The 27,541-nt window shown below is 52.1% G+C and overlaps 3 protein-coding genes across 3 annotated transcripts; all 3 read right to left on the reverse strand.

The window, feature by feature from the left end:
- Positions 1–694: 694 nt before the first annotated feature.
- Positions 695–1,681, reverse strand: LOC149526098 (olfactory receptor 52R1-like). The gene has a single exon (XM_089777224.1). It carries the CDS (start codon positions 1,640–1,642, stop codon positions 695–697), a length of 948 nt encoding a protein of 315 aa, XP_089633350.1. The 5' UTR covers positions 1,643–1,681.
- Positions 1,682–11,956: 10,275 nt separating this feature from the next.
- LOC102448800 (olfactory receptor 52E8-like) lies at positions 11,957–12,904 on the reverse strand. Its single transcript, XM_025182522.3, has one exon. The coding sequence runs from the start codon at positions 12,902–12,904 to the stop codon at positions 11,957–11,959; it is 948 nt and encodes a 315-aa protein (XP_025038307.3).
- Positions 12,905–25,989: 13,085 nt separating this feature from the next.
- Positions 25,990–27,198, reverse strand: LOC142830579 (olfactory receptor 52E4-like). The gene has a single exon (XM_075936521.2). The coding sequence runs from the start codon at positions 26,932–26,934 to the stop codon at positions 25,990–25,992; it is 945 nt and encodes a 314-aa protein (XP_075792636.2). The 5' UTR covers positions 26,935–27,198.
- Positions 27,199–27,541: the final 343 nt, after the last annotated feature.

Consider the following 27,541-nt stretch of genomic DNA (forward strand, 5'->3'; position numbering starts at 1 on the left):
TTAAAAACGGCGGCGCCCAGTTTATGCAAATGAAGCCCGGGAAATTCAAATCCCGGGCTTCATTTGCAAGTGCGGTATGCCTACATTACCCTCCTAGTTCGAACTAGCGGGGTAGTGTAGACATACCCATAGATAGATAGATATTTAGCAATTTGACGCATCGCTCCTGTTAGCTAATTGCTACATTATCTGTCAAAAGGAAAACCCATATAACTTTCTCATGTTGAAGCAGCCCCTGGAATACAGATAATATTCCCCTCCCCAAACAGCTTTCAGATGCTGAAGTAGCCTTTGGAATTACAGTTACTATCCCTCCTCCACCGAGCCACCAGACCAAAATCCAAAATGGCTTCCTTCCAGCTGTCTGTGCTGAGGTGGGGGAGAAGTCGTGATGATCCAGTGAGGCATTGAAGGAAAGGAGAAAAATGAGGAGTAGGGTCTTTGGGGACCAGGCACAAGAGATGGGCAGTGGGAATGACACCAAAGCCCTGTTCCACCAATTAGGAATGAGTTCTCCACGGACTGGTTGCACAGTGTGTCACCCTGAAAGAGTGCTGTAAGGTGGCAATGTGTATAATGTCCGCTTGACGGTCCAGTAAGTGAAAGGTCCCACAGTCCAGTAAGGCCCAACAGCCAGACCCTAGACGTCTTTGAATAGAGCTCAGTGGAAGAGCCAGAGAACCAGGAGAAAACCTCAAGTCTCTTTCTTACTAAACAGATGGAGCAGCTTGTTCCTGATCTGCCTGGTCCTCACCCCATAGATGATGGGGTTTAGCATGGCAGGCCCCAGGAGGTAGACGCTGGCAATGAGAACATGAAAATGTGGGGCCACGTTTTGGCCAAATCGATGCGTGAGGTAGGTGAAGAGACCTGGCATGTAGAAAGCTAAAATGGCAGAAAAGTGAGCACTACATGTCCCCAAAGACTTGAGCCAGGCATCTTTGGTGGGGAGGCTGAAGACAGCCCTGAGGATCTGGGTATAGGACACGATGATAAAAAGCACATCCAGACCTGTCACAAAAAATAACACAAAGAGGCCGTAGGAAGTACTGATGCGTGTGTCAGCACAGGCCAGCTTCAGCACAGACAAGTGCTCACAGTACGTGTGGGGGATGATGTTAGTTCTGCAGTACGGCCACTGCCTGGCCAGGAAGAAATTGGGAAGTATGGATAGGCTGCTGCGCAGCACCACGGCCAGGCTAATTTTGGCCACTACAGGGTTGGTCAGGATGGTGGAATGTCTCAGGGGATGGCAGATGGCCACGTAGCGATCCAACGCCATGGCCACAAAGATCCCAGACTCTACTGAAAAAAAGCAGTGAATGAAGAACATCTGGATGAGGCAGGCACTGAAATCGATCTCCCTGGAACCGAACCAGAAGATGCTCAGCATTTTGGGTTGAATGGAGGTGGACAGCACCAGGTCGGTGACAGCCAGCATGCAGAGGAAATAGTACATGGGCTCATGGAGACTGGGCTCCTTCTTCACAATGAACAGGATGGTGAAGTTCCCCAAGAGGGCTATGGCGTACATGACACAGAAGGGGATGGCGATCCAGACGTGGGCTGTCTCCAGGCCAGGAATGCCCAACAGGATGAAGGTGGAGGGGTTGGTGAAGTGGGTGGTGTTGGAATCTGACATGGAGGAGAGGAGAAGGTGGATTCGTCTGAGGCAGTTCCAGCTTCCTGTCTGCTATCTCCTATAAGTGCCGTTCGTTCTCCTGACTTCCTCTGTCTGTCCAGGGTCTCGGATGGTGCTCGATGCATAAATACCTGGAGTGAGAGACAATGTTAGTACTCGACTCAACATGCACTACTGGAAGCTGCTCTCCATGAAGCAGGTTAGTCACTCCTCACACACTTAAATACGCCATTCCCACTCTTCCAAAAAATCAGTTATGAACAACTGCCCCTATTAATGTGAATTCCATCTATGAGGGTGCTCTCGGTGTCTATGATTCCTAAAGTGACACGGTGTGGGAATCAAGGGCCTGACCAAAGTGATTCTATAGCCACCATGAACAGGTTGGATTATGAATTGGAGGGTTGCTAGGCAACTCTCCAACCCCACAACCCACAGGCCATTATACTCTCATCCCACTGAGGAGAGCCAAAAGAAATGACACCCTTTCCTCAAGTCTCTCCCTGGAGAAGCACAGGAACATATTTACACAGCCACATCCCTAGATTCTTGAGAAGGGTTATTCTTTCTGATGGCCAAGATCCATCAGTCTGGGAATCCTGGGCGGTGCCTCACTTCAGGCATTGGAATTTTTTCAGCAGAGTTGTCTGGCTATATAGACTCTCTCTTCAGGCTCTATGCCACCAGCACTCCCAGCTGTCTTTGAGACACCCTGGACATCCTGAGAAAATGACAATCCATTGGTAATGTCCTGAAAAACACCATCCTGGCCACTACAGCTGTAGAAGCTCACGGCACCTACATTCCACACAGAGATGGACTACATGCCGGCGGGAACAGTATCCCTGATGATGTCACCACTTGGTTGCTGAGATTGGCGACTTTGTCTTCATCCAAAACCATTGCAGACTTGTGGATGACGTACACCCGCGTGGCCCTCCAGAATGCCAACGTTGCTGTGGCTGACTTAGAACAATGCTGCTTCAGCTCTCATAGCATCATAGAATCATAGAGCTGGAAAAAGCCTCAGGATGTCATCAAGTCCAGCCTCGTGCCCAAAGCAGGACCAACCCCTACTCAATCATCCCAGCCAGGGCTTTGCTGAGTCGAGACTTAAAGATCTCTAGGGATGGAGATTCCACCACCTCACTAGGGAACCCATCATTTTGGTTGCCCTCCACTGGACCCTCTCCAATGCATCCACATTCTTTCTATAGTGGGGCAGAACTGGGCACAATACTCCAGATGTGGCCTCACCAAAGCCGAATAAAGGGGAATAATCACTTCTCTGGATCTGCTGGCAATGCTCCTCCCAATGAAACATAATATGCCATTAGCCTTCTTGGCTACAAGGGCACACTGTTGACTCATATCCAGCTTCTCATCCACTGTAATTCCCAGGTCCTTTTCTGCAGAACTGCTACTTATTCAGTCGGTCCATAGCCGTAACAATGCTTGGGATTTTTCTGTCCCAAGTGCAGGTCTCTACGTTTTTCCTTGTTGAACCTCATCAGATTTCTTTTGGTCCAATCCTCTAATCTGCTAGGTCACTCTGGACCCTATCCCTGCCCTCCAACATATCTACCCCTCCCCCTAGGTTAGTGTCATCTGGAAACTTGCTGAGGGTGCAATCCATCCCCTTATCCAGGTCATTAATAAAGATGTTGAACAAAACGGCCCTAGAATCTATCCTTGGGGAACTCTGCTAGAAACCAACCACCAACCTGACATTGAGCAGTTGATCACTACCCATTGGGCCTGACATTCTAGCCAGCTTTCTATCCATCTTACAGTCCATTTATCCAATCCATATTCCCTTTTAATTTACTGGCCAAAATATTTTGGGAGACTATCAAAAGCGTTGCTAAAATCAAGGAATTGGCAACATACAAAAACCTGTAGGGGAACACTTCAATCTCCCAGGAGCCATCCTACAGCAAAAAAACTTCAGGACCAGACTTCAAAGAGAAACTGCTGAGCTACAGTTCATCTTCAAGTTTGACACAATCAACTCTGGATTAAACAAAGACTGTGAATGGCTCGCTAACTACAAAAGCAGCTTCTCCTCTCTTGGAATTCACACCTCCAGATCAGCTGCTAGAAGTGGGCCTCATTCTCCTTGATTGGATCCACCTCATCATCTCCAGCCTGATCCTGGCCTGCATATTTATTCCTGCCTCTGGATATTTCCACTACATGCATCTGACGAAGTGGGTCTTTGCCCACGGAAGCTTACGCTCCTACACTTCAGTTAGTCTATACGGTGCCACAGGACTCCTCACTGCTTTTGCTAAAATCAAGGTATATCACATCCTCTGACTTTCCCACGTCCACAGAGCCAGTTTCCTCATCATAGAAGCTAATCAGATTGGTGAGGTATGCCCTTGGTGAATCCATGTTGACTTTTTGTTATCACTTTCCCCTCTTCCAAGTGCTTCAAAATGGATTCCTTGAGGATCGCCTCCATGATTTTTCTGGGGATTGAGGTAAGGCTGAGGGATCTGTAGTTCCCTGGATCGTCCTTCTTCCCTTTTTTGAAGATGGGCACTACATTTGCCTTTTTCCAATCATCTAAGAGCTCTCACAATCTCCACGAGTTTTCAAAGATAATGGCCAAAGGCCCTGCAGTGACATTTGCCAACTCCCTCAGTACCCTTGGATGCATTAAATCCGGACCTATGGATTTGTGTATGTTTAAATAGTTTTCTAAATAGTTCCTAATCTGTTCTTTCCCCACCAAGGACTGCCCACCTCCTTCCCATACAGTGTTGCCTAGTGCATTAGTTTGGGACCTGACCTTGTCTGTGAAGATAGAGGCAAAGAAAGCATTGTGTACAAATTGCACCTCTTTTACTTGTGCTACATTGGTGACATCTTTGTCATCTGGACCCATGGGAAGGAGGCACTTGAAGAATGCCACAGGGATTTCAACAACTTCCATCCCACCATCAAACTCAGCCTGGACCAGTCCACTCAAAAGATCTACGACCTGGACACTTCAGTTCAAATAAGTAATGATCACACAAACACCACCCTATACCAGAAACCCACTCTACTTACTTACATGCTTTCAGCTTTCTTCGAGAAGGTATCAAGATCCATTTTCTACAGCCAGACCCTAAGATACAACCACATTTGCTCCAATCCCTCGGACAGAAACAAACACCAATAGAATCTCTATCAAGCTTTCTTAAATCTAAGGCTATATCCCCACTGCTCCTTTGTTTTGGCAAAAGCTATGCAAAATGAGGAACGCATTTTGCATAGCTTTTTCCAATTTTATTTTTTTGGTCTACACCTGGCCAAATTTTGGAAAAGCCTCCTCTTTCAAAGGAGCCCTTATTCCTCACAGAACAAGGAATACAGGGCTCCGCAAAAGAGCACGTTTGCTCTTTTGCAAAAAAAAAAATATAAAAAAAAATAGAAAGAAACCCCTCAGTGTAGACATAGAGTAAATATATACTTCTAGGCTACGTCTAGACTGGCATGTTTTTCCAGAAATGCCTGCCTGGTATAGTGTAGACCAGACCGAAGAGAGGTAGACGGGTTACTCTGTAACTTCAAGAAAATGAGTAGTCCTGCTGTAAGTGAACTTGATCAGATACCTCAATACACTTGGGCTGTGTCTAGACTGGCCAGTTTTTCTGGAAAATCAGCCACTTTTCCGGAAAAACTTTCCAGCTGTCTACACTGGCCACTTGAATTTCTGCAAAAGCACTGACTTCCTACTGTAAGAAATCAGTGCTTTTTGCGGAAATACTATGCTGCTCCCATTTGGGCAAAAGTCCCTTTTGCGCAAAACTTTTGCACAAAAGGGCCAGTGTAGACAGCTGAGATTTGTTTTTCGCAAAAAAGCCCCGATCACGAAAATGGTGATTGGGGCTTTTTTTTGCGCAAATGCGCATCTAGATTGGCATGGACGCTTTTCCGCAAAAAGTGCTTTTGTGGAAAAGCGTCTATGCCAATCTAGACACTCTGTTCCGAAAATGCTTTTAACGGAAAACTTTTCCGTTAAAAGCATTTGCGGAAAATCATGCCAGTCTAGACGTAGCCTTGGTTCCCTAATGAAGAAAAAGTGAATCTTTGGCTTAAACCTGGTTCAGTCCCAGCAGCAATATGGGGAGGGAGCAGCAGTATATAATAAATAGTATAAAGCAAAGCAAAGATAGCAAGCCACACAAATTGAAAGCTATGAAAACTGATGTGTCGTTAAAGACATCAGGGAAAATCTTTGCTTTCCAGGGCCAAATATAAGGAAAAAGAGAAGTTATTAAGTACATTAAGAACAAAAGAAATCCTAGAAAAGGTTTAGAATAAATCATAGAGGTTGAAAGGAAATTTGTCAATTACATATGAATAAAATTACTGCTAGTGAACAACAGGGGCTTACAAAAAAAACCAACTATTTCATCCTTTTTCAGTAGGGCTATGTCTAGACTGCAGGCTTCTTTCAAAAGAGGCTCTTTCAAAAGCATCTTTCGAAAGAGCCTCTTTTGAAAGATCGCGTCTAGACTGCAGGCGGATCTTTTGAAAGAGCAATCCGCTTTTTCGAAAGAGAGCACTCAGCGAGTCTGGATGCTCTCTTTCGAGGAAGCCCTATTTACATTGAAGAACGCCTTCTTTCGAAAGAGGAACTTTCGAAAGAAGGCGTTCTTCCTCGTGAAATGAGGTTTAACGCCATCGAAAGAAAAGCCGCGTTCTTTTGAAATAATTTCGAAAGAACGCGGCTTGAGTCTGGACGCAGGGGAAGTTTTTTCGGGAAAAGGCTACTTTTCCCGAAAAAACCCCTGAGTCTGGACACAGCCTAGGGGAACACATTTCACTAAAAATTAACACTCTACAGTACATCTCAGAGGGGTAGCCCTGTTAGTCTGTTACTTTAAAAAACAACAAGTAATCCTGTGGCATCCTAAAAACAAACCAAAATATATAGAATCATGAGTTTTCATGGGCAAAATCTACATCATCAGATGAATTGGAGTGGGAACAACAGAAACCAAGAGATATATAGAAGAGCAGAAGAAGTACCGGTCAATGTTAGGATGCTAATTAAATGGGCTGTCTGTGTCCCCTGCATAGCATTTCATGTGGAAATGCAGATGCAAATGTCAGAATAAACTGTCTTTGTAATGCACAAACCGGTTAACGCATTTGTTCAAGCCCAGGGTAAGGGTATCAAATCGGTAGGTGAGAACATTTCCACACACTCTCTGGAACTGGCTGGTGAAATTCCTTTGGAGATGAATGGCTACTTTGCAATCCATGCTTGAATTCCCAGGCTTGTTAAAACGTTCCCCTGCAGATCTCTCTGTGTTACTATTTCTGAGGTCTGATTTCTGTCCATTTACCTTTCGTCGCAGAGACTGTTTGGCCAAGATACCTGGCAGAGGGGCCTTGCTGGAAAAGTACATGTAAAAGGGACTAAAACCTGGCTGACAGATCTAAGCAAGCAGTTTCTGTAGGCCATTGTCTGTGAAAGGACTCACTGACTCCGGAGGTCTTGTCCAGTCCTGTGATTCTATGATCCTATGGTGTCAGTACTAGGTGTAAGGCTATTCAATATTTTGATAATTAAGTGGAAGAAAATAGAAAATCACTGCAGAGAAAATCTGCGAATTACTCAAAGATCTGGAGAAAGATTCAATGAGTTGAACGGGGCAGGCACATTCACCGAGCTGGAGAGTTTTAATAATACAATGAAAATGTATCGTATCGGAACAGGGAACGCCAGCCCAAGCCACAGACTAGGGCACTGCATTATGGACCACAGGGACCTTGAAAAGGGTTTAGAGGTCACCATGGACACCCAACTCATCCTGACTGCTCAGTGTGATACTGTTGATGAATAATGTGGATGAGATTCTTGGATATACAAACCTGGGAGTGGGGAGCTGGAACAGGGAAGGATTTTCCCTCTGCACAGGACAATTGTGAAACTGACTCTCTCTAGTTCTGGGGTCCACATTTCAAAAAGGATGTTGAAATATTGGGAAGGGGGCAAAAAAGAGCCATCAAAATGATTGGAGGCTTGAAAAATACCGCACAGAATGAGACTTAAAGAGCTTCACCTACTTATCCAATAGACAGTCAAGTGAGAAGTTTATGGGGAGAGAACCATGGGTAAGAACGGGCTCTTTGATCTCGCAGAGAAAGGCAGAACAAGACCCATAGTCTGGAAGCAGATGCCAGACAAATTCCAGTTGGCTCTAAGGGACAAATATTTAGCACTGCAACATGTAACAGCCTAACCCCCTCAGCTCCAGTTACCGACCAAAGCCCTGAGAGGCCAAGGGAGCAGGTGACGGGCACTGTGCATTTACACACAGCTGGCTCTTCAGGCGTTTCCTCAGCTCTTTCTCCAAGGGACGTTTTGCCTCAGTGACGCCTGAGCTATGCACAGGCTACGGCCTCAGAGTCTGACCTGGTATCACACATTTACTAACCCCTTTCATCCTGAGGGATCCTGCATGCCTCTGAAATGCAGCCCCCTTGGGAACGGAGGGTGCAGAAAAGTGAGTTTTCACGAGTGATGCTGGAGCAAACTCATCATCACCACAGGATGTTTGATGTTTGCGAGGGGTGGGGAGGACGCCAGACTGACTCTACCTCATCCTGCTTACCTGGCACTGGGTCTGCGGAGCAGGCGAGTCATCAGCAAGAGCTGGTCCCTGGGAGTGCTGAGAGGGAAGCGTGTTCCCTGGGACTCCCCCTCAGGCAGCTGCATCCCACACCTCTCTCAGCCCAGCAGCAGCTGAAATATCCTACGCCACCAGCGGTCAGAGGGGTATTTATAACATAGCTCCGTGCAGTCGTAGTGGGGTTCGCTCTGCCTCTGGTGCAAAACCAGCATCTGAATGTAAACAGGTTGGAGCTCAGCCCCTGTGCTTCTGGGCTCTTTATCCAGCTGTGGGAGTAAACAGCAATTAAGGGCTCTTCCCAACAGGCAAGGAGAACTCCTGGGCTCAGGGCTGAGTCAGGGAGGAATTGGCTGCTATGTGTGTTTGTGTGTATTTCACAGTTATAGCTGGTTAGGAAGAAAAACTACTTCCCCATAGGGTCTCATATCTGCCTACCTATCTATTGACCTTTCTTTCTCCCTACACTCCATCTACCTGTCTATCTATCCCCTGCTCCCCCTCCATATATTCGAACTAGGACCTGCAACTAACGCCACCAGGCCTGAGGGCACTGCGGATGGGTGGTCCCACAGGCAGCTAAGTAGGCGTGAGACAGCTCCAATGCATCGCCCAGCTCTGTCTGTCGGAAGGATGCTCTGGGCCTTGATGACAAGACGCAGCTCAGGAGTGCAGCACCCGAGAAAGGGGGCATGCGGGTGTCTCCTGGGGCTTTACGAGGAGAGCGTGTGACTGGAGGAATAGGATATTGGGGTTCACCTGGATAAGCTATTGAGAGGTGGCTGCAGCAGACACTCAGCGGGTCACGCCCAGCTCTCCTTTCGCTTTGGTACCGCTGTGCCCCTCACCCTGCTCCTGGCCCCAGGCCGTGTGTCTTAACTGCAGCTCCCGCACCTGGAGCTCAGCTCTGACCAGTCCCAAATACAGGAGGCCGGCTGCAAGAACGACACTGGGAACACTCCTCCCAGCCCTGAGTGTAGGTCCCGATGGCAGGGCCTGTGCTGGACTCTACTCCCACCCCCAGCCTCAGCCCCCTTTCCCCTGTCTGACCCTCCTCCCACCTTCTGGAGCCACAGTGCTGTCCCGGAGGCAGGACTGGATACAGAGGCACAGCTGGAGTAAGGAGGGATGTGCCATATACAGTTCCAGCACCACTGGCTTTTAGCACCTCTGTGGTTAGAGCTGCTCAGAGTAGTCTTGTGTCACCTCAGAGCAGGGGTGGGGAACCTAAGGCCCAGAGACCGGATATGGCCCCCGGGGCCTGGATCTGGCCCCCAAAGTTTAGGGCCTTCTCCAGCATTGGGGAGCGCACGGTGGTACTCCCACTTCTCCTCCCGACCATCTTCCCACAACCTCCAACCCCAGACTGATTTTTCTATAAGAACATAAGAACGGCCGTTCTGGGTCAGACCAAAGGTCCATCTAGCCCAGTTTCTTTATCGGCCCTCTCCACACCACTCATGATTTTATAGACCTCTATCATATCCCCCCTCCTTCTCCTCTTTTCTAAACTGAAAAGTCCCAGTCGCTTTAACCTCTCTTCATATGGGACCTGTTCCAAACCCCTAATCATTTTAGTTGCCCTTTTCTGAACCCTTTCCAAGGCCAAAATATCTTTTTTGAGGTGAGGAGACCACATCTGTACACAGTATTCAAGATGTGGGCGTACCATAGTTTTATACAGGAGCAGTAAGATATTCTGGGTCTTATTTTCTATCCCTTTCCTAATAATTCCTAGCATCCTATTTGCCTTTTTGACCGCCGCTGCATACTATGGGTTAGGGGCCCCCAAAACAAAAAAGATTCCCCAGCCCTGTCCTAGAGACTAACAGAAATAAATAGTGCAAAACCCACTTCCGCAGATGAGTTGATCTTGGGCTCCAAAAAAAGGGGGGTCGACTCAGAATAAGAAGGGAGGGAGTAAAGGAAAAGAACCCCTCTATTGTAGTCCTGGGGCTAATGAGGCTGAGTGAGCTGGATGGGTCCCCAAATGTAGCTTTTTATGCTAAGGGGGTGTTGAATATAAGGAAAACTGGTGTACAATGGGTTAATCAGATCAAGTCCACATTCAGACCAAGTGAGGCAGTGCCACATTTGCATAGGAAGGTCCATTCCCCACTTGCACTCTGTAACTGACTGGTGACATTCCTTTGTAGAAAGTTGGCTGCTTTTCAATCCATTCACGAGTGATCAGGCAGGTTAAAACATCCCCTTGAGGGTTTCTGGGTGTTACCATTTCTGAGGTCGGACTTGTAACCAGTTCTCCTTCAGCGACGAGGAGTCCTGTGGCACCTTATAGACTAACTGAAGTGTAGGAGCATAAGCTTTCGTGGGCAAAGACCCACTTCGTCAGATGCAGCACTCCTGTGTTGACCTGCATCTGACGAAGTGGGTCTTTGCCCACGAAAGCTTATGCTCCAACACTTCAGTTAGTCTATAAGGTGCCACAGGACTCCTCGTCGCTTTTGCAGATTCAGACTAACACGGCTACCCCTCTGATACTTGACAGTTCTCCTTCGGCGCAGAGACTGTCCGGTTTGACCAATGCCCACGGCACAGGGGCATTGCTGGCATCTGACGGTGTACATCACATTAGGGGATGGGCAGTTGTATGAACATCTGGTGTGGTGGCTGATGTGCTTAGGGCCTGTGATGGTCTGGGATTCATAGATGTGGGGAGCGATTGTCGGTGGTGTTTGTGCATAGAACCATAGAAACTCAGATAGGGTCGGCGGGGAAACGGTCTTCAGCCCCACAGAACGTGTGAGATGCACAGGATGGAGGCGGGGCTGCTGGAGAACTGGTCTGAGCCCTGCAGCAGGTGGGGACCACCCGGGAACAGCGTTTCAGCCCTGCCGCAGCAAAAGGTTTCAGTTATGTGGTGGGTAGGGGTAGCCCAGGAATGGGGCTGCAGCCAGGTTTGCTGACACTCCTACCTGGTTTCTTCCTCGACACCCTGCCTGATAAACATGCGCTGGTGCCTGTTGTACTGCCAGCCATAACTAGGAGGTGGCAGTGGCTGCACTGACCAGGGAACTCTGGTGCCAGGAAGGGGCCCGCAATTATGGGATATTTTGCCCCTTCTTAAAAAAAAGTGAAAAATGCGAAAATACGGGGCAGTCCCAGTGACAACAGCACAGATACTCACCTGACTAATAGCTATTCATTTCATTTTATATACATATATATATTTATCAATTTGACGCAACACTCCTTTTAGCTAACTGCTACTATATGTGTCCAAAAAAAACCCATAACTTTCAAATTTTGAAGTAGCAGTTGGAATTACAGTTACTATTTCTCTCCCCACCCAGCCCCCAGAAAGAAATCCAAAATGGCTTCCTTCCAGTTGTGTGGGCTGAGGCAGGGGAGAAGTGGCGATGATCCAATAAGGTGCTGAGGTGCAGGAGAGAAACGAGGAGTAGGAGTTGGAATTTTGGGGACCAGACACAAAAATGGGCAGTGGATAGGGCACCAAAGCCCAGTTCCATCAATTAGGAATGAGTTCTCCACAGACTGGTTACACAGTGTGTCACCCTGAAAGAGCACCGTAAGGCGGGAATGTGTTTAATGTCTGCTTGACCGTCCAGTAAGTCAGTCAGGGATAAGGCCCAACAGCCAGACCCTAAACGTCTTTGAATGGAGCTCAGTGGAAGACCCGGAGAACCAGAAGGAAAACTCAGGTCTCTTTCTTAATAAATAAACAGAGTAGTCTGTCCCGGATCTGCCTGGTCCTCACCCCATAGATGATGGGGTTCAACATGGGAGGTACCAGGAGATAGATGCTGCCAATGAGAACGTGAAAGTGCAGGGCCACGTTGTGGCCAAACCGGTGCGTGAGAAATGAAAAGAGACCTGGGATGTAGAAAGCTAAAATGGCAGAAAAGTGAGCACTACATGTCCCAAAAGTCTTGAGCCAAGCATCTTTGGTGGGGAGGCTGAAGACGGCCCTGAGGATCTGGGTGTAGGACACGATGATAAAAAGCACATCCAGACCTGTCACAAAGAATACCACAAAAAGGCCGTAGGAACTACTGATGCTGATGTCGGCACAGGCCAGCTTCACCACTGCCATGTGCTCACAGTACGTGTGGGGGATGATGTTGGTTCTGCAGTATGGCCACTGCCTGGCCAGGAAGAAATTGGGCAGTATGAATATGCTGCTGCGCAGCACCACAGCCAGGCTAATTTTGGTCACGACAGGGTTTGTGAGGATGGTGGAATGTCTCAGGGGATGGCAAATGGCCACGTAGCGATCAAAGGCCATGGCCACGAAGATCCCAGACTCTATTGAAAAGAAACAGTGAATGAAGAACATCTGGGTGAGGCAGGCACTGAAATCGATCTCCCCGGAATTGAACCAGAAGATGCTCAGCATTTTGGGCAGGATGGAGGTGGTCAGGACCAGGTCGGTGACGGCCAGCATGCAGAGGAAATAATACATGGGCTCATGGAGACTGGACTCCTTCTTCACAATGAACAGGATGGTGGAGTTCCCCAAGAGGGCTATGGTGTACATGGCGCAGAAAGGGATGGAGATCCAGACGTGGGCCGTCTCCAGGCCAGGAATGCCCACCAGGATGAAGGTGGAGGGGTTGGTGAAGTGGGTGGCGTTGGTATCTGCCATGGAGGAAAGGCGAAGGTGGATTAGTCTGAGGCAGTTCCAGCTTCCTGTCTGCTATCTCCTGTAAGCGCCGTTTGTTCTCCTGACTTCTTCTATCTGTCCTTGGTGTAGGATGGTGCTCGATGCATAAATACCTGGAGTGAGAGACATTTATTTACACAACCTCTTTATTTAATATGTTGGAGGCGGCTTAACATTTTTTTTTAAAACACCATTTTAGTACTCAACACGATATGCACTACTGGAGGCAGCTCTCTTGAGCGAAGCAGGTTGGTCACTCCTCACGCATTTAAATACACCATTCCTGCTCTTCAAAGAAATGAGTTATGAACAACTGCCCCTATTAATGTGAATTCCATCTGTGAGGGTGCTCCCAGTGCCAATAATTCCTAAAATGACATGGTATGGGAATCAAAGAGACTGACAAAGGAGATTTGGTAGCCACCCAGAAAACGTTGGATTATGAATTGGAGGGTTGCAATGAGTTGGACCAGGCAGACACACTGACCAAGCTGGAAAATTATAATGAAGTCCATTGAAAATGTATCGTATCAGAAGAGGGAACGCTGGACCAAGCCACAGACTAGGTCACTGCGTTATGGAAAACAGGGACCTTGAAAAGGGCTTAGGGGTTGCCATGGACACCCAACTCATCCTGACTGCTCAGTGTGATACTGTTGATGAATAATGTGGATAAGATTCTTGGATATGCAAACCTGGGAGTGGGGAGCTAGAACAGGGAAGGATTTTCCCTCTGCACAGGACAATTGTGAAACTGACTCTCTCTAGTTCTGGGGTCCACATTTCAAAAAGGATGTTGAAATATTGGCAAGGGGGCAAAAAAGAGCCACCAAGATGATTGGAGGCTAGAAAAATACAGCACAGAATGAGACTTAAAGAGCTTCACCTACTTATTCAAAAGACAGTCAAGTGAGAAGTTCACGGGGAGGGAACCATGGGTAAGAACGGGCTCTTTGATCTCGCAGAGAAAGGCAGAACAAGACCCATAGTCTGGAAGCAGATACCAGACAAATTCCAGTTGGCTCTAAGGGCCAAATATTTAGCACTGAGGGGGATTAGCCATTGTGACACACTGCAAAGGGAAATGGTGGATCCTCCAACTCCCCATGTCTGTTGACCCAGTCTGGATGGTTTTCTGGGAGATCTGGTGAGAGATTGCCTGCAATTCAAACTTGAAAGCAGCCCGGCTAAACAGCGTTCCTGTAGATACTACCTACACCCCGTATAGCGGTCCTCCATCGGCCTAGTAGTCCTCTTACCTGAGAGCTGAGAGCCAGGTCAATGGATGGATTCATGTATTGGCCTCATGCCATCTATGCCATGGTTAGGTTGCTATAGTTACATCATCTAGGGCCATGGATTTTTTTATTTCTTGAAAAAAAAATACAATGCAATTTTGGGCTGCATTAACTGAGGCCTACCATGCACGTCATGGGAGGGGATCGAATGCCTCTCTCTCCACAGGCTAGGCCTCCACAGGGTATGGTGTCCAGTTTTGGTTGCCAATGTATTGAACAGAGGTAGAAACACTGGAAAGGATCCAGAGATGAGAGACAAAGATGATCCAAGGGATGGAACAAAAACCAGGTGGGGGAAAAAAAGGCTGAGGGAACTGTACAAATGTAATTTGAAAGAAGAAGAAACTGAGGGACGTCACTGCGGTTTTCAGATACTCACAAGATGAACATAAAAAGGTGGAGAATGGCCGTTGTCCACAACAGGCCGGAGAAGAGGCAAAACATTTAAGTGGCTCCAGTGAGGAGCCCTTCCATATCTATGCTTGTCAGTAGAAGTGAGTCGTGTAACAGCCTAATACCCCCTAAACTCCAATTACCAGCCAGAGCTCTGAGATGCCAGGGGAGCAGGTGACGGGCACCGTACAATAACACACAGCTGGCTCCTCAGCTCTTTCCTCAGCTCTTTCTCCAAGGGTGTGTCTAGACTGCAGGCTTCTTTCGAAAGAGCCTCTTTCGAAAGCATCTTTCGAAATAGCCTCTTTCGAAAGATCGCGTCTAGACTGCAGGCAGATCTTTCGATAGCGGAAATCCGCTTTTTCGAAAGAGAGCACCCAGCGAGTCTGGATGCTCTCTTTCGAAGACAGCCTCTTTACATTGAAGAACGCCTTCCTTCGAAAGAAGAACTTTCGAAGGAAGGCGTTCTTCCTTGTGAAACGAGGTTTACCGCCATCGAAAGAAAAGCCGCGTTCTTTCGAAATAATTTCGAAAGAACGCGGCTTGAGTCTGGATGCAGGGGAAGTTCTTTCAAAAAAGGCTACTTTTTTCGAAAGAACCCCTGAGTGTGGACACAGCCCAAGAGACGTTTTGCCTCAGTGACTCCTGAGCTATGCACAGGACACGGCCTCAGAGTCTGACCTGGTATCACACGTCTACTAACCCCTTTCATCCTGAGGGATCCTGCGTGCCACTGAAATGCAGCCCCCTTGGGAACGGAGGGTGCAGAAAAGTGAGTTTTCACGAGTGATGCTGGAGCAAACTCATCATCACCACAGGATGTTTGATGTCTGTGAGGGGTAAGGAGGATGCCAGATTGACTCTACCCCATCCCACTCACCTGGCACTGGATCTGTAGAGCAGGCAAGTCATCAGCAAGAGCTGGTCCCTGGGAGTGCTGAGAGGGAAACGTGTTCCCTGGGACTCCCCCTCAGGCAGCCGCGTCCCGCACCTCTCTCAGCCCAGCAGCTGCTGAAATATCCTACGCCACCAGCGGTCAGAGGGGTATTTATAACATAGCTCCGTGCAGTCGCCGTGGGGTTCGCTCTGCCTCTGGTGCAAAACCAGCATCTGGATGTAAACAGGTTGGAGCTCAGCCCCTGTGCTTCTGGGATCTTTATTCAGCTATGGGAGTAAACAGCAATTAAGGGCCCTTCCCAAGGGGAAGAGGAGAATTCCTGGGCTCTGGGCTGTGTCAGGGAGGAATTGGCTGCTCCCGGCCTTTGTTTGTATTTCACAATTATAGCTGGTTAGGAAGGAAAAATGAGTTCTCCATGGGGTCTGAAATCTGCCTATTTGTCTAATTATCTTTATGTCTGTCTTCATCCACTATGTCTCTCTGTCTTTGTGAATCTATCTAGCTCCATCTACTCTATCTATCTATTTATCTATCCCCATATATCCTCTCTCTCTCTCTCTCGCTCACTCTCTATCCTTATACACCTCTTCTATCTATCTCTCTGTTTATCTATCTATCTATCACCTCTCCAGCTCCATATATTTGAACTTAGCCCTACAACTAACCATGCCAGGCCTGACAGCACTGAGGATGGGTGGTCCCAGAGGCAGCTTGGTAGGTGTGAGACAGCTCCAATGTACCACCCTGACCTGGCTTTGAGAAGGAAGCCCTGGACCTTTAAGAGAAAACGCAGCTCAGGGTTGGAGCAGACGAGAAAGGGGTCATGTGGGTGTCTCCTGGGGCTTTACGAGGAGAGCGTGTATCGGGGGAATAAGATATCGGGGTTCACCTGGCTAAGCTATTGAGGGGTGGCTGCAGCAGACACTCAGCGGGTCACGCCCAGCTCTCCTTTCGCTTTGGTACCGCTGTGCCCCTGACTCTGCTCCTGGCCCCAGGCCGTGTGTCTTAACTGCAGCTCCCACACCTGGAGCTCAGCTCTGACCAGTCCCAAATACAGGAGGCCGGCTGCAAGAACTACGCTGGCAACACTCCTCCCAGCCCTGAGTGTAGGTCCTGACTGCAGGGCCTGGCCAGGACTCTGCTCCCACCCCCAGCCACAGCCCGCTTGGCCCTGTCTGCACCTCCTCTCACCTCCGTAGAGCTATGGAGATGTGCCGCAGCCAGGACTGGAGATAGAGGCACAGCTGGAGTAAGGAGGGATGTGCCATACACAGGTCCAGGACCATTGGCTTTTAGCATACCCTCGGTTAGAGCTGCTCAGAGTAGTCCTGTGTCACCTCAGAACAGGGGTGGGGAACCTAAGGCCCAGGGGCCGGATGTGGCCCCTGAGTGGCCTGGACCTGGCCATCAAAGCTTAGGGCTTCCTCCAGCATTGGGGACCCCAAGATCCAGAGAATCTGTGGGTATGTCTACACTACAGCACTAATTCGAACTAACTTAATTCGAATTAGTTAATTCGAACTAAGCTAATTTGAACTAGCGCATCTACACCAAAAAACTAGTTCGATTTAGCATTTTGTTAATTCGAACTACCATGTCCACATTGAGTGGACCCTGAACTGAGGTTAAGGCTGGCCGGAAGCAGAGCCGGCAGGGCATCAGAATAGGACTTAGAGCGTGGAGCTCCTGCCTCAGTCTAGCCGAGGGCTGTGCTTAAAGGGACCCGACCCCCACCCTGACCCCCACCCCGGACAGACAGTTCTCAGAGGTTCCCCATTCGCTTGTCTAACTCGATGAAGGACAGCAAAGCAGTCCTGTCTTGGGGTATGTCTACACTACCCTCCTAGTTCGAACTAGGAGGGTAATGTATGCATACCGCACTTGCTAATGAAGCCCGGGATTTGAATTTCCCGGGCTTCATTAGCATAAGCGGGGAGCCGCCATTTTTAAATCCCCGCTGCTTGGAACCCCGTGTAGCGCGGCTACACGGGGCTCGAACTAGGTAGTTCGGACTAGGGTGCCTATTCCGAACTACCGGTACACCTCGTTTCACGAGGAGTAACGGTAGTTCGGAATAGGACCCTAGTCCGAACTACCTAGTTCGAGCCCCGTGTAGCCGCGCTACACGGGGTTCGAAGCAGCGGGGATTTAAAAATGGCGGCTCCCCGCTTATGCTAATGAAGCCCGGGAAATTCAAATCCCGGGCTTCATTAGCAAGTGCGGTATGCATACATTACCCCGCTAGTTCGAACTAGCGGAGTAGGGTAGACATACCCTTGGAGTGCCCAGAATGCCCACACTCGGCACATCACAGCACTCGGCCATCAGCCCGGCTGCACTTGCCACAGGCTGCCATCCCAGGTGGGGGGGAGTCATTCGGGGGCCTGCAGGAGAGCTTCCACCCCGAGGAGCCCACAGAGCCAGCCCAGTCCTCTCCATCGGGGGCTCGTACCCCATTCCTCCCTCACCTCCTTCCACTTACCCCTCCCTAGCCCCCCTTCCTGATGTAAAAAATAAAGGACATGTGTGTTCAAAAATAGAAACTCTCTTTATTGAACAAAACTCGGGGAGACTGGGAAAAGGAGGTGGGATAGGGGAAGAGAGAGGGTGGGAGAGGGGAGGAGGAAACCTGGGAGGAGGGAGCTGGAAGGGGGAAGTCGGGGGAAGAAGGACGAGGGGTAGTATCAAACTATGGTACACATATCTTCAGTACTGTGTACACATGTGGTCTCCTCACCCCATAAAAGATATTTTGGCCTTGGAAAAGGTTCAGAAAAGGGCAACAAAAATGATCAGGGATTTGGAACAGGTCCCATATGAAGAGAGGCTAAAGAGACTGGGACTTTTCAGCTTAGAAAAGAGGAGACTGAGGGGGGATATGATAGAGGTCTATAGAAGCATGAGTGGTGTGGAGAGGGTGCATAAAGAAAAGTTCTTCATTAGTTCCCATAATAGAAGGACTAGAGGACACCAAATGAAATGAATGGGTAGCATGTTTAAAACTAATAAGCGAAAGTTCTTCTTCACACAGCACATAGTCAACCTGTGGAACTCCTTGCCTCAGGAGGCTGTGAAGGCTAGAACTATAACAGAGTTTAAAGAGAAGTTAGATACATTCATGGAGTTTGGGTCCATGGTGTACTATTAGCCAGGGGGTAGGAACGGTGTCCCTGGCCTCTGTTTGTGGAAGGCTGGAGAGGGATGGCACGAGACAAATGGCTTGGTCATTGTCATCGGTCCATACCCTCCAGGGTCCCTAGTGTTGGCCACTGTCGGCAGACAGGCTACTGGACTAGATGGACCTTTGGTCTGACCCAGTACGGCCATTCTTATGTTTTTATGTTCTAAGCTCAGGGCTCAGGATCGGGGGTCTCAGTGGACCACCTTGATTTTCATGCAAACCTGCTCCTGGGTGGCCAGGCTGGCAGCTATCCTGCCCTAGAGGGCCACTTTCCTGTGCCTAGTGCGGAGGTCGTGGATGAGGTCCTGGGAGCCGCCAGCTTGGTCCCGGGAAGAGGCGGAGGGCTGGGTGGCAGCCGGTGGATGGCTCGTGTAGTGCCAGTTGCAGGGTCTGCTGGCTGGGTGCTGGCAGGCTTGCACCTGGCACGGGCACTGTAGCCAGCCCGTGCCCCTTTAAGGGCTCCGGAGCCGGGAGGAGGGCAGACAAATTTCCCTGGTGGTGCCCTAACTCCTCCCTCCCCCCACCCCAATTATGTAAAATAAAAAGAGCTTTTGGTTGTTCAAATAGGTGTCTTTATTTGACATTAGGAAGGGGGGTTAAAAAGGGGAAGGGGGGGAGGGTGGAAGAAGACCCCAGTGGGGCATGCAGGGAGAGTTCAGTCCTCCTCCACCTGGAAGCTCTCCCTCAGGGCTTCCCGGATCCGGACGGCCCCCTGCTGGGCTTCCCGGACGGCGGCGGTGTGGGGCTGAGCGTAGTGGTCAGCGTAGTGGTCAGCCATGCGATCAGCCTCAGCCATCCAGGCTGGCAGGAAAGCCTCCCCTTTCGCTCACACAAATTGTGCAGCACGCAACATGCTGCCACCACGGGAGGGATATTGTGCTCGGCAAGGTCGAGGCGAGTGAGGAGGGACCTAAATCTGGCTTTCAGTTGGCCGAAGGCCCCCTCAATCATGATGCAGCCCCTGGTCAGCTTGGCATTAAAGGCCTGGCGGGAGCGGTTGAGGTGACCCGTGTACGGCATCATGAGCCAGGGCTGTAGGGGGTAGGCCTCATCCCCCACCAGGCTCACGGGCATGTCCATGTCCCTGATCCTGATGTGGCGGTCAGGGAAGAAAGTCCCGGCCTGCAGCCTCTGGCACATGGAGGAGTTCCAGTACACCCGTGCGTCGTGTGCCTTGCCGGACCAGCCCACATTAATGTCCGTGAACTGGCCCCAGTGGTCACACAAGGCCTGCAGGACGGAGAAGTACCCCTTTCAGTTGACGTACTGGGAGGCCTGGTGTTCCGGGGCATGGATGGGGATGTGCGTCCCGTCGATGCCTCCTCCCCGCAGTTGGGGAAGCCGAGGGCGCCGAACCCCCGGATGATGGCGTCCGGGTCGGCAAGGTGGACCACCCTGCAGAGCAGCACCCCTGGGCGGCGTGTAGTACGGCCGGGACAGACTGAACCCTCAGGTGCAGGGCACTTTCGCCTCCTCCCACCCCCCATTTTCCCTGGGGTGGCCTATCCCCTCCTTGCAGCCACCCTCCCCACCCCGGCCCAGTGGCCAGTGAGTGCCGTACCTGCATGAGCACAGCTCCGATGGTGGATCTCCTCATGCCGAACTGGTTCCCGACGGATCGGTAGCTGTCTGGCATGGAGAGCTTCCAGAAGGCGATGGCCACACGCTTCTGGAGGGGGATGGTGGGGCTCATGCGAGTGTCCTGTCACCGCAGAGCAGGGGTGAGCCACTCGCAGAGCTCCAGGAAGGTGTCCTTCTTCATCCTGAAGTTCTGGGTCCCCTGTCTGTCTCCCCAGCGCTCCAGGACGATGCGGTCCCACCAGTCGCTGCTCTTGTCCAGACGCCAGATGCGGCAGGGCACGCTGGCATCCGGGCACTGCTGCGGCTCCTCCACGGCCCCCAGGGAGGGCAGGCGGAGAGGTAGGGGGCTGACGTGTACCAGGTGGTGCCAGGCAGCCTCCAGCCATTGCTGGCAGGCTTGCAGCAGCAAGTCCAAAAACTGCAGCAGAAAGCCCAGGGCGAGCTCTGGCTCCATGTTGCCAGCTGCGGCGGCATCCCCAAAGGGAAGCACCGACACAGACAGGCGCAGAGAAAAATGCTTTGCTGTCCCTCGGCGAGGTAGGCAAGCAAGTGGAAAAGCTGAGAACCGGCTGTCCAGCGGGGTCCCTTTAAGCATGAGCCTCAGATAGCCTCAGACAGCAGCCACACAAAGCAACTTCTGACCTGATGCCCTGCTGGAACTGGTTTCAGCTGCCCTTAAATGCCCCCCTGCGTCCAATCAGTGTGGACATGCTAGTTCAAATTAGCAAGGAACTCCTTGCCTGAGGAGGCTGTGAAGGCTAGGACTATAACAGGGTTTAAAAGAGAACTAGATACATTCATGGTGGTTAAGTCCATCACTGGCTATTAACCACGATGGGTAGGAATGGTGTCCCTAGCCGCTGTTTGTCTGGAAATGAGTGACAGGGGAGATTACCCGTTGTGTTCCCTCCCTCTGGGGCATCTGGCATTGGCCACTGATGACAGACAGGACACTGGGCTGAATGGACCTTTGGTCTGACCCAGTCTGGCCATTTTATGTTCTTCTTATGTTCTCATGTTCTCCTGCCCCAGCTTCTCCTGACTCCTCCAGCTGCTGTGGTTTGGCAGGGCTGGAACAAACTCCTCCCGCTGGTTCCTCTTCTGGGGAGGTTCATAGAATCATAGAACCATAGAGCTGGAAGAGACCTCAGATGGTCATCAAGTCCAGCCCCCTGCTCTAGGCAGGACCAATTCCATTCCTTCCACGCCCACCACTCTGCAGAGACTGTATCCTTAGCTGCTGATAGTCTTTAATGACCAACCTATTAATACAGCAATGACTCCACCCCAGCCTCCTCCATCCAAGCTCAAGGAGCATGAGTGAAGAGAACAGGCAAAGCCCCAAAAGCCAAGGAAGCAGCTGGTTTACACAAGAACACGTGAACGAAGGCGGTCCCCCCAGTCTGGATTTTACCACACTGTCCGATTTTGATTTGTGTCCGAGTGCCATTTTGTATTCCCAAGGGGATCCGGCAGTACAGAGAGCGGGGGGAAGGCCCAGGTCACTAACCCACACCAGCCCCTGCTAAGCTGGGGCCATTTCCGACCAGCAGGCAGGATCCTTGTGACGCTGCAGTGGCTCCCGTCCCAGCCATGAGCAGGACACAGATGACGTGGGGAGGGAGGTGGAGACAACTCAGGGATTAGTTGGGGTAAGGAAGGAGAGGAGTGAGTAACAGGGATAAGGGAGCGGGGGGAGATGTGGAAACAGAGCCTGGCCATGGACAGATTAAAGGGTCATGGGGAGGAGCTTTGATGGAAGGGTTGGGGCAGAAGCGGGGGACGCAGAGTTCCAGATACCAGCAACTAGAACTGGGGCAAACCTGTGAATTGTACATAGCTGGAAAACCCAAACTGTCGCATTGACACCACATTGTAAAGTCAATGAAGAGATTTTGTCTCTTTCATTGGCCAGCCAGTGATTCAGGGAACAGGGCTGAGCACCATGTTAGCAGCCAGCTCCGCACAGAGCTCAGTCCGAGAGTGAGGGTATGTCTTCACTGAAAAGTTAGTTCGAACTAACGAACTAACTAACTAACACACCAGGGAAACTCTATTGCCCCCCTCCCGGCCCCGGAGCCCTTATAGGGCCACAGGCTGGCTACTCACTTTGTGCCAGTTGCAAGGCTGCAAGCACCCGTGCCTGCACAGCCTGCACCTGCCACAGGATGAGCCAGCCATCCGAGGGCTCCCAGCCCTCCACTGCTCCCCACGACCAGCCTGGCGGCTCCCAGGACTAGTGGGAGGCTAGCCCTCCCCAGCTTGCCCTGGTGGCCACTCTGGCCAACACCAGGGAAACTCTACTGCCCCCCTCCCGGCCCCGGAGCCCTTAAAGGGCCATGGGCTAGCTACACAGTTTGTGCCAGTTGCAAGAATGCCAGCACCCAGCCACCAGACCCTGCACCTGGCACGTCATGAGCCAGCCACCCGCTGCCACCCAGCCCTCCCCCTCTTCCCGGGACCAGGCTGGCGGCTCTCAGGAGCCTGCCTGGGGCCGCAAGAGGCGGGCGCCCGCTTGGTCTAGTGCAGAGATCATGGACCTCATCGAGGTTTGGGGGGAAGCCTCCAATGTCCACGATCTCCGCACTAACCACTGGAACGCGGCCGTCTACGGACGCATGGCTGCCAGCCTGGCCACCAGTGCAGCCGGGAGCAGGTGCGCTGCAAAATAAAGGACTTGCGGCAGTCCTTCTCCCGGGCCTGCCTGCCAGGGGCCGACCCGGAGGCCTGCCCCCACTTCCATGCCCTGGACCGCATCCTGGGGCCTCATGCCGTCCCTGCTCCCCGGGACGTGATTGACCCCGGGGCAGAGGGACCGCTCCTGGACACGGAGGAGGAGGAAGAGGGCTCTGAGAGCCAGGAGCCTGCCGCCAGCCTGCCCAGGACCCGGGACCCCCGAGGCACGCCACAGAGCCGCTCGCCTGCGTCGTCTGAGGCCGGGGAGGCGTCCACCTGTGAGTACCCTCGTGTTCCCCTTATGTGTATGGGGGGCTGGGGCGAGAGGGAGCCCCGGGACCATGCGCCTGGGCCTTGCCCACCACGGAGCAGCAGCTGGGGATCCTGCAGGGGCCCTGGCCTTGCAGAGGGGAGCTGGGTTTCACACACCTGGGCCCCTGGGGAAATTGACCGCTGGTCTTCTTGCACCACAGCTGCAGCACCTGGGCCTGCAGGGCGCACCACCCCGCCTGCAGCAGCCGCCCGCGCCCGGGCAAGCAGGACAGCCAGGAACCAGGAGGACTACCAGAGGCGGCACCTCCGGTTTCTGGATCGACAGCTCCGTGTCCAGGACCACTGGGTCCAGGAGGACCTCAGGCTGCGCCGGAGGAGTCTGGAGGCCCTGGAGGAGCAGGGCCATGCTCTGCGAGGCCACCTCCAGAGCCTGCTGGACCGCTTCCCAATTCCTCCTCCCCCTGCTCCCCCTCTTGCTCCCCCTGCTCCCCCTGCTCCTCCTGCTTCCACTCCTGCTTCCTCCACACCCCCCGTCCCTCCTGCCCCACCCTCCACAACCATTCCCCACCAACGCCCCCGGACCCGCAGTGTGGCGAGACGGGAGAGGCAGCCGGACTCCCACCCCTGAGCTTTCCTTTCCCTTCCTCCCTTCCCTCCCCTTCCAGCTCCCTCGTCCCAGGTTTCCCCCTCCCTTCTCCCACCTTCATTCCTCCCTCCCCCCACCCCAGTTCTGTGAAATAAACAGACGTTTTGTTTAAAAAACAGGTGTCTTTATTTGACAGTAGGTAGGGAGGGGAAAGGGGAAGGAGGCGGGGTAGGGTGGAAGAAGGCCCCAGTGGGGCATGCAAGGGAGAGGTCAGTCCTCCTCCTCCTCCACCTGGAAGCTCTCCCGCAGGGCTTCCCGGATCCGGACGGCCCCCCGCTGGGCTTCCCGGACGGCGGCAGTGCGGGGCTGACCGTAGTGTCCAGCCATGCGGTCAGCCTCAGCCATCCAGGCTGGCAGGAAAGCCTCTCCCTTTCGCTCTCATACATTGTGGAGCACACAACAGGCCGCCACCACGGGAGGGATGTTGTGCTCGGCCAGGTCCAGACGGGTGAGTAGGCATCGAAAGCGGGCTTTCAGTCGTCCGAAGGCCCCCTCTACCACGATGCGGGCCCTGGTCTGCCTGGCATTGAAGGCCTGGCGGGAGGGATTGAGGTGCCCCATGTAGGGCTTCATGAACCGGGGCTGCAGTGGGTAGGCGGCATCCCCCACCAGGCACACAGGCATGTCCACGTCCCCGACCCTGATATGGCGGTCGGGGAAGAAGGTCCCATCCTGCAGCCGCTGGCACACGGAGGAGTTGCGGTACACCCGTGCGTCGTGTGCTTTGCCAGACCAGCCCACATTAATGTCCGTGAACTGGCCCCGGTGGTCACACACGGCCTGCAGGATCACAGAGAAGTACCCCTTTCTGTTGACGTACTGGGACGCCTGGTGTTCCGGGGCACGGATGGGGATGTGCGTCCCGTCGATGGCCCCCCCGCAGTTGGGGAAGCCGAGGGCGCCGAATCCCCGGATGACGGCGTCCGGGTCGGCGAGGCGGACCACCGTGCGGAGCAGCACCCGGTTGATGGCCTTGACCACCTGCGGAGAGAGACACAGCAAAGCGCCAATCAGTGGGGCGCCCGGGTGGCTGGGAGCGTGCGTGTCCTGGCAGTGCCGCGCGCCCCACTCCCGGAAGCAAGCCCCCCGGCGGCGTGTAGTACGGCCGGGACAGCCCGACCCCTCAGGTGTGGGGCGCTTTCGCCTCCTCCCGCCCCCCCCTTTGTCCCTGGAGCGGCCCATCCCCTCCTCGCAGCCCCCCTCCCACCCGGCTTGGTGGCCGACGAGCGCCTTACCTGCATGAGCACCGCTCCGACGGTGGATCTCCCCACGCCGAACTGGTTCCCGACGGATCGGTAGCTGTCCGGCGGGGAGAGCTTCCAGAGGGTGATGGCCACCCACTTCTGGAGGGGGATGGCGGGCCTCATGCGAGTGTCCCTTCTTTGCAGGGCAGGGGCGAGCCACTTGCAGAGCTCCAGGAAGGTGTCCCTCCTCATCCTAAAGTTCTGGGTCCACTGTCGGTCGTCCCAGCGCTCCAGGACGATGCGGTCCCACCAGTCGCTGCTGGTGTCCAGACGCCAGACGCGGCGGGGCACGCCGGTGCCGGGACGCCGCCGTGGCTCCTCCACGGCCCCCAGGGCGGCCAGGCGGAGAGGCAGGGGGCTGACGTTCCCCAGGTGGTGCCAGGCAGCCTCGAGCCATTGCTGGCAGGCTTGCAGCAGCAAGTCCAGAACGTGCACCAGAAGGTGCAGGGCGAGCCGTGGCTCCATGTTGCCACCTGCGGCGGCCCCCCCCGAAGGGAAGCACCGACACAGACGGGCACAGAGACCAACGCTTTGCTGTCCCTCGGCGAGGTTGGCAAGCAAGCAGGAAAAGCTGAGAACCGGCTGTCCAGGGGGGTCCCTTTAAGCACGAGTCTCAGATAGCCTCAGACAGCAGCCACACAAAGCAACTACTGACCTGATGCCCTGCCAGAACCGGTTTCAGCTGCCCTTAAATGCCCCCCTGTGTCCAATCAGTGTGGACGCGCTAGTTCGAATTAGCAAAACGCTAATTCGAACTAATTTTTAGTTCTAGATGCGTTAGTTCGAATTAGCTTAGTTCGAATTAACTAATTCGAACTAAGTTAGTTCGAACTAGAGCTGTAGTGTAGACATACCCTCAGAGAATTGGGAGAAACGATCAGTCCGCAGGAGTCATGTGCCGAAGTAGCCTGTCCCGGATCTGTTTGGTCCTCACCCCGTAGATGATGGGATTTAGCATGGAGGGCACGAGAAGATACATGCTAGCAATGAGAACATGGAAATGCAGGGGCACATTCTGGCCAAATCGGTAGGTGAGGAAGGAGAAGAGAGCTGGGGTGTAGGACGCTAAAATGACAAAGAGATGGGAGCTGCAGGTCCCAAAAGTTTTGAGCCGGGCATCCTTGGTGGGGAGGCGGAAGATGGCCCTGAGGATCTGGGTGTAGGACACAGCGATACAAAACAGATCCAGACTGGTCACAAAGATTGCCACAATGAGTCCATAGTAGTTATTTACACGGATGTCGGCGCAGGCCAGCTTCACCACGGCGATGTGCTCACAGTATGCATGGGGGATGATGTTGGTTCTGCAATATGGCCACTGCCTCGCCAGCAGGAGATAGGGGAGTGAGAGTACAACACCACGCCCCACCACGGCCAGGCCAATCTTGGCCACCACCGCGTTTGTCAAAATGGTGGAATGTCTCAGGGGATGGCAGATGGCCACGTAGCGATCCACAGCCATGGCCACGAAGATCCCAGTCCCTATTGTTAAGAAGCTGTGAATGACGTACATCTGGGTGAGGCAGGCACTGAAATCGATCTCCCTGGAATTGAACCAGAATATGCCCAGCATTTTGGGCAGGGTGGATGTAGACAGCACCAGGTCGGTGACAGCCAGCATGCAGAGGAAATAGTACATGGGCTCGTGGAGACTCGGCTCCCTCTTCACAATGAACAGGATGGTGAAGTTCCCCAAGATGGCTATGGCATAAGTGATGCAGAAGGGGATGGAGATCCAGACGTGGGCCATCTCCAGGCCAGGAATGCCCAGCAGGATGAAGGTGGAGGGGTTGGTGAAGTGGGTTGTGTTGGAATCTGACATGGAACAGGGGAGAAGGCATCCAACTCTGAGGCACAACCGTGTTTCCTGCACCCGCCCAGAGTCTAGGGTGATGGTCACAGTACAAATGCCTGGAAGGAGAGATGATGTTCATATGAGAAAACACATGCACTGCTGGAGGCTGTTCTAATGGGTGAACCAAATTGGATACTTAGAAGGTCCTTATTCTGGGTACAGCTAGACTATGCTCTTCTTTTAAAAGGAGACATGTAAATTCAGTGCTAATTTGCATATCCTCTTCTGATTGCTTTTTCGAAAGTGTTTTTTTTTTCGAATAAGAAAGCAATTTAGATGTGGTTCTTCCAAAAAAATCCCCTTTTTGGATAGAACCTTGCACACCTCGTTTCTTGCCATTTTAACCAGAAAGGACACTCTCTCAATGACTTAACGACCTGCATTCTGCTACAAAGACCTTTTACATCTGCACTTGAAAGGGAATCCTCTGAACTGTCATTCATGGTAAAATTCGACACTTTCCAAAAAGGAATCAACAAACATTTGAACTATCTCACCCATTACCAAGATAGTTTCCCCAATTATCACCTCTAATACCATTAACTCACAAACATCCCACTCTCCCCACCTCTAA

This window comes from Pelodiscus sinensis, chromosome 1 (assembly GCF_052426305.1).
Source record: "Pelodiscus sinensis isolate ZL-2025 chromosome 1, ASM5242630v1, whole genome shotgun sequence".
Lineage (NCBI taxonomy): Eukaryota > Metazoa > Chordata > Testudines > Trionychidae > Pelodiscus > Pelodiscus sinensis.

What these genes read in the sequence shown, in the direction of transcription:
- LOC142830579 (XM_075936521.2), bottom strand. Translation starts at nt 26,934, where the DNA reads ATGTCAGATTCCAACACAACCCACTTCACCAACCCCTCCACCTTCATC.
- LOC102448800 (XM_025182522.3), bottom strand. Translation starts at nt 12,904, where the DNA reads ATGGCAGATACCAACGCCACCCACTTCACCAACCCCTCCACCTTCATC.
- LOC149526098 (XM_089777224.1), bottom strand. Translation starts at nt 1,642, where the DNA reads ATGTCAGATTCCAACACCACCCACTTCACCAACCCCTCCACCTTCATC.